The sequence below is a fragment of the Muscardinus avellanarius genome (assembly GCF_963383645.1).
Source record: "Muscardinus avellanarius genome assembly, chromosome: 4".
NCBI lineage: Eukaryota > Metazoa > Chordata > Mammalia > Rodentia > Gliridae > Muscardinus > Muscardinus avellanarius.
In genome coordinates this window covers 80,811,251-80,822,018 of record NC_137789.1, presented here as the reverse complement: position 1 = coordinate 80,822,018, position 10,768 = coordinate 80,811,251, and the positions used below count along the sequence as shown (strand labels likewise).

General features: G+C 44.0%; 1 protein-coding gene across 1 annotated transcript; it reads right to left on the bottom strand.

The window, feature by feature from the left end:
* Positions 1-1,532: 1,532 nt before the first annotated feature.
* Positions 1,533-6,100, bottom strand: PENK (proenkephalin; the record flags this gene model as incomplete). The annotated part of the gene is made up of 2 exons (XM_080693753.1): positions 1,533-2,195; positions 5,963-6,100. 2 exons carry the CDS (start codon positions 6,098-6,100, stop codon positions 1,533-1,535), a joined length of 801 nt encoding a protein of 266 aa, XP_080549879.1.
* Between the last annotated feature and the right edge of the window lie 4,668 nt (positions 6,101-10,768).

The following is a 10,768-nucleotide window of genomic DNA, read 5'->3' as shown; positions in this document are numbered from 1 at the left end:
TGGGCCAGCTGCTGCTTAACACTCCCTTCTCTGTCTGCTCCATTTCCATTACTTGCCTCTCTAGTTCAAAGGGAAGAGAGCTTTCGGGCCTCCTTCTGGAAGAAAGGCAGATGGGGATATTGGTATGTGAGGGTGGGGACCTGTGACACCCTGCACTGATCAGGAAGAGATGGAACTTCTAATTTGTACATGCTGGGCACCTTGGTAGAGCTGGACATAGAGGGATATAGTCTCCAAATCCATGGAGCTGCCTTATCAGAACAACATGTGATTGGATAATGAGGATATTGAGGAAACCTCAGTAGAATTCATCCTCCACCTCCCAAATTGTTAAACTCTGACTTTCTGAAGAACACACTGGACAAAGGTAGATGGGAGACTGGGGGAAATAACCTGGTAGTAGGGATTGAGCCACATGTAGTTTCAATTATGAAAAATAAAATAAATGTAGCTTCAATTACAAAAATAAAATAAATGTAGTTTCAATTATAAAAATAAAATAAATGTAGTTTCAATTACAAAAAAATCTTTATTATATCTAAATGTTACCTCATATGGTTTCGTTAATATATAGTTGTCATAAGCCCCTTGTGTTTTGGAAATTGGCTCTACAAAAGATTCCTATTACCTTCCCTGATTAGCTGGTCACTGAATTTATTCTTTCTTCCACTTCATTTTTTTCTGTCATCCATCCATCCATCCATCCATCCATCCATCCATCCATCCATCCATTCATATATCTCTTCATATATTAGAGACTTTAGTACACTAATAGTGTAAGAATGTACAACAGGGAGCAAGATATAGTCCTAAATTTTCCAATTATTACTTATAACATGGATATGTGATAAAGAAATGGAGTGAAAGGGGATTGACTGGGAATAAGAAGTTTGGGAGTTTATTTCTACTTCTTTCTTTCAACTGTCAAACAACCTTGGGCCAACTACTTATCCCTTGAGGTTTCATTTTCTTCATGTGTAAAATAGGGCTAAGTTTTCTTTACATCTTATTTTGTCACAATGTGTTTACTTATCTAAGACTTAGCATATAAGGAATTCAATAAAAGATGTTTTTGCAGCCCTTGTAAGAAGAGAAGGAAACTGATGCCTGATCAGAAGCAGATTATTGTATTGTCTCTGAGTCCAAGATTTATTGTGAAACCCCAAAGATGGATGAGGGCTTTGAAGAAGAAGAGACTTAAAAGAGCAGTGTGCAGTTGGGGAATGCGTTTATTATATCTATGTATAATAAGCATTTATTGGTGTTTTGTCAAAAATAAGAAGCAAGGTAACCCAAACTATTTCAGCATGAAAACAAGATAGCTAAGATAGGCCAATACTGGGCTTAAACACTCTCATAAAACCACTAACCGGAAATGACAGCTTTCAGGTTGTATAGCTACGGGGACCATGAAGTCACTTAAACAGTGCAAGCAACATGTGACAATATGACACAACCAATGAGGCATTTTCTCGCTGGGGGACCAGGGTGGGTTGGTTGTGAAGGTGGGGGGTCACTGATGTGGGAGGCTATTAAAATCCCATAAATCCTCCATATCTCTTTACCATCTCGGAGTTTACTTTGTAGTTATCTTCTTCTTCCTTGGAGGGCAGGGAGTCGGCGAAGCGCTTCAGGAAGCCCCCGTACCTTTTCTGGTAGTCCATCCACCACTCTGGGCGGCCCACTCTTCTCATGAAGCCCCCATACCGTTTCTGCAGCTCTTTGGCTTCGTCTTCCAGCTGGGGGCTTCTCTTGAGGCTCCTCATGAACCCCCCATATCTCTTGCCCACATCCTGGTCGTCACTGCCCTCCCGGGGGTAGCCCTCCCGTGCACGGTTGTCGCCTGTTCCCAGCTGCTCCTTCAGCAGGTCTGAGGAGTTGGCTAGGGCGTCTCCCTCCTCTGCATCCTTCTTCATGAAGCCCCCATACCTCTTGGCCAGGACTTCACTTTCATTGGCCTCTTCCTCTGGCTCCACGGGGTACAGCTCATCTGTCTTCTTCATGAAGCCCCCGTACCTTTTCATGAAGCCCCCGTACTTCTTGGCCAGGAAATGACTCTCCTCCAGTTTGCCGCCCTCTCTGAGCGCGTCGGTGGCATCCTCAGGAAGCTCGGGCTTGGACACCTGCAGGAGATCCTTGCACGTTTCCCAGATTTTGACGGAAGGCAGTTGTCCTTCACATTCCAGTGTGCAGGCCTGGAAAACAATTCGATCTAATTATGAAAGACATGTCTCTGATTTCCTCGCCCAACCAGTTGTGGACCATAATATAGAGAGTTCGCTATAGAGACTCTCATAAAGTCAGCTCCCTTGTCCCATTAAAGCTGTTCATCACACCGAACAGACAAATGAAACAAATGAAAACCGGGAAAAGGAAAGGGGCGGAGGGGGATTGATTCAATCAAATTATAAACCTCTCTAATTCCATTGTATAGAATGTGCTTTCAACATTTTAAAAGCCCCCACCTCTGTTACATTTTAACTTAGATCAACTGGCTGCACAATTTTCTTTCACTGTGTAATTTTCCACTCTTGATGCCATAAATATAGGATTTTTTTCTAACCCAAAGGGAAAAATTCAATGGACTAAGCTTAAATGTCCTAATTAGGGACATTCTCAAAATTCCTTTGACCTTCTTGCTGTACAGAAAAAAATCAATATTAGGTTTATTTGCCTTCTTGAATTAACATTTTACAACAATGGTATCCCATATTCCTGATAATGTTTTCAATCTTCAAAGAAAAACAACAATTTCAAGATGAGATTAGAAAGACATCCTGAATACTTAATTAAATCTTATGAATTATTTGGGTTCTAATGTATTGATTTGCTTAAAATAGAATCTTTTTTTCTTTTTCCTTGGTTGTTCAAAACAGGTTTCATAATTTTAAATTAATTTTTGGTAACGATGAGATCAGTTGTAAAACTATACAGCCTAAAATGCACAAATTATTTATGTTCCCTTTCTTAACATTTAGCTATTGGTGAATAGAAAAAATCTTTATCCAATGAAAGTTATGTTATTTTATAAAATAGAAATGGTCAGCAATATAATTATTTCTTTTTTATTATATAGTTATTAAATTCAAATTACCATAAGACGAAGGCTATATGTTCTAATGTTCTTGTTCACATTTTCCTATTCACTTGCATATTATAAAATACTAATATTACATAATCATTTACAAAATTCCCATAGTATTTCCTAGCCTTTCAGAGACTTTTATAATCTATTCAGGTCTACTTATGGAATCTAGGTTTAGGCTCTTGATTTAGGCAGAAAGGCCAGATATTTTCTTGGTATTTATAAATGTAATGATTATTTTAGTTGATGTTAAATATATACTATTGCTCTCATAATGGTATTTTCACAAAGAAAGTAGTTTATCCATGCAACAATATCTTTATGATAAATGGTAATTAATTTTTAATAATTACTAAGAAAAATAAATACATGATTATATTAAAACTAGATGGTTTAATTAAGATGGTCTTGTTTTACTTCTGATAATATCTGATTAAGAAATTAAAACCTCATTAAAAGCATAAGGTATTCAAATGGCAGTAATGTTTCATTCTAAAATGGCATTTACATGATTTGTTGGCTGAAAATTAATGTTAATATTTTGTATACTCATACATCAAATTGTATGTGATTTGGGATTCCTTAAGAAAATAATGATAAACAATCATAGTCATCTATGCGTCTTTAGTGGTATTTACATCATACTGGATTCCATGGTCAATATCATATCAGATGGTAAATTCTATTTGAACATCAGTCAAGTCATGCCTGCTCATCTTTGAGTACTTACAGTTCCAAGCACAAGTATTTATCACCTGGTAGAAGCTTGATAAATATTTGTTACATTGATTTTTACTATATTTTGGCCATCCAAACTTATTTCTCCTCTTTTATCTCACAGCTAAAATCCCAGAATTATTGTAATTCTAGCAACAACAGCATTAACTACATCTTTGTCACTGAGAAACTAACAATCCTAAATGTAAATTTAAATTCTAACACTAAACAGTTCGTATTCCAAATGCTTTTCTAAGAGATTATTTTTAATCGATGACTGCTTATTGTTTGTTTTTCCTCATGTTGCTCATACTACCTATGCCATATCACCATTTGGATTAAAATGTAGTAATAAAGAGCGATAACAAGGAGAACATAAAAAGCAGAGAGGAGAAGTATGAAAAAAAAAAAAAACATTAGTCTCTGTCTCCACCCTTTGCCCCAAATTCTGTTAAGAGATGAGTGGTGGGCGAGAGAAAGAAGTCAGAATTTGGGGTGATATCCAGGGAAAGGTTAGCTGCCACACAATGAAATCTCCTCACCTTCCTCAAAAATGGAAAAGGAAGATTTGTACTTTTAGAGTTTGGTGAGATAAATGAATCAAATACAAAAAATAAATTGAGCAGGCACTGTTAAAAGTCAGTTATATTAATTCACTAAATAACAGTATTTAAAATTGCTACTACTTTGAAGTCAGGTTGTGGGATTTAAAAAATCCACATGACATTTATGTGGATGGTAGAGAACCCTGGGCTATGGAGCTGAACCATGTATGTGTCAGGCAAGAACAGAGCTTAAAGAACATGCGATGAGGCAGGGGAATTGTGGAGTTTGAAAGTAGGGTGTCCAATATGGCATGCTTTAGTTTTATTTATATCCTGTGTATAAAATTCTTTACTCAAAGATCTATTCTTACATTCATAGCATTTGCTCAATTTCTACGCATAGCTGAAAAGCTCACGATAACAGGAGAAAAAAAAGGTAGATAAGGGAGATTGTCCCTCCATTTAAGATGAATTTTTTCTCATAGTTTACATATACAGCATTACAATGTATCTATTCTCTAAGGCAGGTTAGCATATAACACAGGAAGCAAATCAGGTAATTCAAATAAAACAAGGGCCATTTAACTTAAAAATATACCTGGGGATTTTGGAATCTCCTTAGTTTTCTCCATTTCAAGCATCTGCGCAACATTAACTTGAGCACATCAAAGGCTCAAGTGGAGCCTAAATCAGCTTGGATAAATGCACTACTCTTTAGATTTCTTTTTTAAGGTACCACAGAATTTCTACTAATTTCAAAGGCAATGCAAAGAAATCCTTAGGGGAGCTAGTTACAAAGAAGCCTCTTGGATTTCAGATCCAGAAATTCTCATCCGTCGAGCTCAAGGTAATTCAACATGAACTACGATTAGAATAAAAGTCATTTTGTTATCTCGCACCCCAACCTCAAAAGCCACTATACTGTAGTTCATCTTTGGACTGACTTCATGTCTTTGAACATTGGTCATCTCTCATCGTAGCCAAATTGAACTGTTTTAGTTGGTATTACAAAAGCATAGTCAAGACAAGATCATGGTTGAATTCCCTCTTCTTTTGCCTGCGCAGCAACTACTGGATTCTTTCTGTGCTGTCTACCTCTATTTCTCCTTCTCCTCTATTGCTTTCTTGTTTCTCTTGGCTCAGCTCCTATGCATAAGTGAAGGACCCACGGTTAAGAGAGCTAGGAAAAAGAAATGTGAAAGAGGCGACACAATAGTACCCCAAATGACGTTATTTGTAGGAAGGATGATTGGGTGTGGGCGACCCCGGGCCGGGAGGTTAGAATTGGGGTGACTGGGCATCTTTGGACAGTCTTGGCGCCAGCACAGTGCTATCCAAGGTGCTGAAGAGTGCACGTTCCTGTCTTCTGGGATCCCCAAGGTGAAAACGAATTTGGTTTGTGTGAGGATACCTCTGACCTCATTGGTTTCCTGTAGTTACAGGTACTCAAAGCTGAGAGCTGGAGCGAGACCACCGTCAGGGGCCGGGAAGAGCCAAGATACCTGAGTTAGGAAGGGTTCCCGCCGCCACGGCTCTGACCCGTGCGGCCGGGAGAAGAGCCGCGCAGGGGCCGGGGCTGTCGGGCTGCTCACCCCGCACAGAGCTCCACACTTACCAGGAAGTTGATGTCGCCAGGGCGAACGAGGCGGTAGCTGCACGTCGCGCAGTCCTGGATACATTCCGCCTGCACAGTAGCCAGGAGCCCAGGGCCCAGCGCCAGGAGCCAAGTGCAAAGTCTCAGGAACCGCGCCATGGGCTGCAAGGGGAGAAGGAGACGCGCTCCTAGCCTGTCCTGGAGCAGAACTGATTCCTCGGAGGGGAGTTTTCGCCGCGACCACTCCCGCTGGGGGGTCGTGGAGCAGAGACCTTAAGGACATTGGTTTCTGCGGCCCCACCCGCACACATTTTTTTTTCCGAGACCAGGGAAGGGTTCTGATCGGATTGGCATAGTCTCCCCCAGCCCCGGGTCCCCGGGCGCCCCTCGCCCAGGGCGGGATTCTGAAGGGAGCAGCGGGGACCGAGGGCTGGAGAGCCGGGCGCTCGGGGAGGCGAGACCTCGCCCAGGTGGCAGCGAGGAGCGGGAGAAAGTTAGGGGAGCGCATGCAGCGAGGGCAGGCGGAGAAAAGGCGAGTTAGGGGCAAATTCACTCACGTTGACGCGGATGGATGGAGCAGGTGGTCGGAAAAACCGGGTCCCCGCAGCGGCTCTGCGGGGAGAGGAGGCAGGCGGAGAGGGTGGCGTCGGGCAGCAGCGCGGGAGCCGTCTGGGCCTCCGCGTGGCCGCGGGCTCTGAGCGCCTGGCTGTCCCGAGGCTGCGGCTGCTGGAGCCACTTTATAATTAGCCCCAAACCGAAGGGGGCGGCGCGCCCCAATCGCCGGCGGGCTGCGGCTGACGCAGGCCCTACGCACCCGCCGACGCCTGGGGGGGCTGCCCGCGAGCCGGGGGGAGGGGCGGGAAGTTTGGGGAGGGCGTGAGGTGGGGCCAACTTTCTTGGTAGAAAGTCTCCGAAATTGCACCGTGGGGTGCGGGCGCTTGGAAGGACAGAGGGCTGTGGAGTCCCTTCCCACCTGCGCCCCCCCCCCCCGCCTTGCTCAGGACCGGCCTCACGACGGCCCGCGGTCAGCTTCTGCCACCGCTCAGGGCTCCGAGACGCCTGAGTCCCCGGCTGGGCATCTTACAGCGCCAGGCGCGCAGTAGGCGCTCAATTCACAGTCGCAGAAGCGAAGGCTTGAAACGCTCTGGGTATCTAGTTTCCCCTTTGGAGTTGAGGACCCCTGCCACCCCACAGAAGGCAGGGAAAGCCTCCGGGTCTGGAAGCTCCTCTGGGGACAGCCCGCGTTCCCGCGGGGTGCACAGCTCCTCCGGGCCCCGCACACCCTCGCCACGCGGAGGGAGCAGCGCCAGGAGGCTGCGCCCCCGTCGGCTCCGGAAAGCGCGCCGTTGAGCAAGCTGCGGACGTTACCTGGGACCTCAGTTTTCTCTTTTGGAAAATCAGGACAGGGGCAATGAGGTATTCGCTGAGTTCCGTTCTAAAGAGACAAGCGGAAGAATGGACGAGACACAGCCTCGTGCCTGGCAAACAGCCGCCCTCAGAGTGCTTTGCACGTCTGTCATCCATCTACCTTTCCATCTGTCTGTCCACCATCGACTTATCTTACATTTTTTATTTATCCACCCACCTATGTATGTACCAAGCTTCCTGACCCTGCAGGGAAATCACAAACAGTTCCAGAGCCCGCACATGGAAAAAGAGTCCCAGGGCGTTCCGGCCACCGTGTCCCCTGCAAAGGATGGGCTCCCTTTCAACCGTCGTGGGGACCGCGGCGCGCGGCTCCGGCGAGGCTCGGGTCGCCGAGCGTCTCCCGTTTGGTCGCTAGAGGGCAGCGCTCGACTGCGTAGGCTGACACCGGGAAACCGGTATTCATCTTTCCCTGCAGGTCTCAGGCGGTGACTGCGGATAGGGCACCCCAGTGGTCTGAGCCTCATCCGCGCACCGCCTGCCTCCAGGCTGGGGCAGCTTTGCGGCTGGAAAGGGGCGGCAGAACACCTGGCACAGCTCTAAGCAGGCAGCTTTGTATGTACCCTTGAAAAACAGGACATTTTCTCTTTTAACCTTTTAGGCTCGTCCCTTCAGGCGACTAATGGTGTTCTCTCCTGTCCCTTTCCCTCTACCCCAGTGCAAAAGAGCGCCTCAGCATGCCTTACTCAAAGGAGATTCCCTTCTGCTGCCCAGGCTCTGTGAAGAACCACACTGCCATACCGTGCTAAAGGATGCACAGGGAACATCCTGCCTACAATTAAAGACAGCTGGCTAGATCTGAGCCCTTGCATGCCTGGGATTACCCAACTTTGAGCACATAGTCAGCAGCAGGAGGCGGAGTGTATGTGGAATGATCACACCATGTGACCACGTGCTGGACACGGTAAGACTCCTTAGGATCTTATAAAAGTAGAAACTTTAAATCTGGAAGAAGCCTTAAGAACAGCTGATTCCAAACCCTCATTCTTTCTATAGATGGGAAAAACAGAGGCACAGAATGGCCCAGTGGTCAGCACAGGTGGTGGAAAATCGGGTTCCCTGGCCTGTCCAGGGAGGCTCCTTCCCTGGCACGAGTCTCAGGCACTGTTTGTTTCCGTTACGATGATTAATGTCTGCCCTGGGTTAGTTTCTTGGTTAGGTTGCATTTTTCTTTACAGCCCTTTGAATATCAGGAAAGGAAAAAAAAAAAAAAAGAAAAGAAAAAAAGAAAAAGAAAGAGCCCCCTAGGAGAAGTGCAAGCATTCTTAATCTCCAAGACTGCTCTCCCCCTGCTTGGGATGCATTTGGTACTCAGTGTCCACCTTCTGATTAAATAACCAAAGGGGTGAGAGGCTGACCTTGCTTGCATACCCCCAGTCAGAGAAGTACTCTTCCTATCATCCTCCCCATCTGCCATGGAGGCCAAAAGTCATATATTTCTGAATTTATTCATATATAAATGGTGGCAATAAGTTGTAAGGAATCCAGTTTTTTATTTTATTTTAAATACTTATTAGAAACTAAAAGATTTTTGCCATTTTGATCTGGGAAAAAGCTGCACCAAAAATCATGTTCTAAAAAGGGAAGAGGATTTTTCTTAAAGCATTTAAACCTGAGATTTAAAATTCTGAGGTCAAGATCATGACCTAACCTTCTTATGATCCCAGGATGTCAAGCACTAGCCCAAGGGATTCAGCCCAGAGAGCAAGAAATTCTTCTCCCCATCATCTTTTCCTCTTTTTCCTCTTCCTCCTCCTTTCCTTTCAGTGAGAGTTGAGCCTAGGGACATTCTAACGCCAAGCTACACCCCCAACTCTTTAAGAACTTTAAATTTTGACACAGGTTTTTGCTAAGTTGCTGAGGCTGTCCTTGAATTTTTGATCCTTCTGTATCAGCCTCCTAAGTACTGGGGTTACAAGCCTGTGCCATCACGCTCAGCTCCTCAAGTGTGACTTCCAAAGCCCCTTTGATGAGTGGTGTTTTACTCAGTTCTTTGGTATTCTGGAATGAAGGATTTAATAAAAGTCCTGCAAGTGTCCTCTTTCACCATTTCTAGGATGGAAGATACTTAAGTTGAATGCCATCTTTCAGGTATACATTCTTCTGCTTTTCTCTTCCTTCCACCCAGACACACATTTTATTACAGAAAACACTTTCTGCCCTCCTCTCTCTAAAGTTGTGGTAGTAGAAACAAGGCAGTTCTGTAAACTGCTGATTGTGTAATGTTTCAGGCTAAAAGCACCATATTCTAACATTTCAGATGTTTGGAGTCCTGCCAGAGGGAGGAGAAATTTGACTATTTTCAGTTACAATCTAAAGTGTACATTTTGCACACTGGTGTTTTGTGAGTTGGGCAGAGTACTGGGAAGTATAACTGTTGAGGGACTCTTTTCAGACTGGTTCTGAATGCTGGAACACAGCAGCTGTAAGTGGAGTCAGCTTGAACAAGATGTTTTTATGGTGTGATAAATTCCCGTTTTAAAGAAACCATGTGCTGGTAAGTTCTCATTCTCAAAAATCCAGAAAACAGAATAAAGCCCTTGAAAGGAAAGGTAACCTGATATAAAGTTGGCTAAAATTGAGTTTAAATAATATAAAATGTGTGTGTGTGTGTGAGAGAGAGAGCAAGAGAGAGAGAGAGAGAGAGAGAAGAGAGAGAGAGAGAGAGAGAGAGAGAGAGGGAGAGAGAGAGAATAGAGAGCAAGAGAGAGAAAGAGACTAAGCTAAGAACATCAAACATACTGTTTATTAAAGATAAACTTGAAGACAATAGAAACAAATTTCCTAAATGTGTCCTTAAGTGTTCAGACAGGGAAAAGATCAATTTTAGTATTAAATATTTAGGGGTTTTTTGTGGTACTGGGGTTCCTGGAAACCCTTCTACATCCAGGCTATACTCCCAGACCTATTTTATACTTTTTTATTTGGAAACAGGGTCTCTTAAGCCAGCATGGCTTGCTTTGAATCTGCAGGATCCTCCTGTCTCTGCCTCCCAAGCAGGAGGATTACAAGCGTGCGCCACCATGCCCGGCTTAAATATTTAGTTTTAATGAAACAATGAATAAATCAAATTATATACATATGACTTTTTTTTGAACCCAGGGGCACTCTACCTTCGAGCTACATCCCCAGCCCTGATTTTTACTCTTTATTTTGAAACACTAAGTTGTGGAGGGTCTCACTATGTAATTGAGGCCAGGAACCTGTGATATTATTGTCTCAGCCTCCCAAGAACTGGGATTACAAGTGTGTGCCACCATGCCTGACTAAAGCAGATAATATTATGATGAATTAGATAAAAGGAAGACATAGCTGTCAATTTAACCAATACAGGGGCTCTTGAACAGCTTGATATTTGCTAACATCTTTTGGAATTTCTTTGAGAATCTAATAGGAACATCA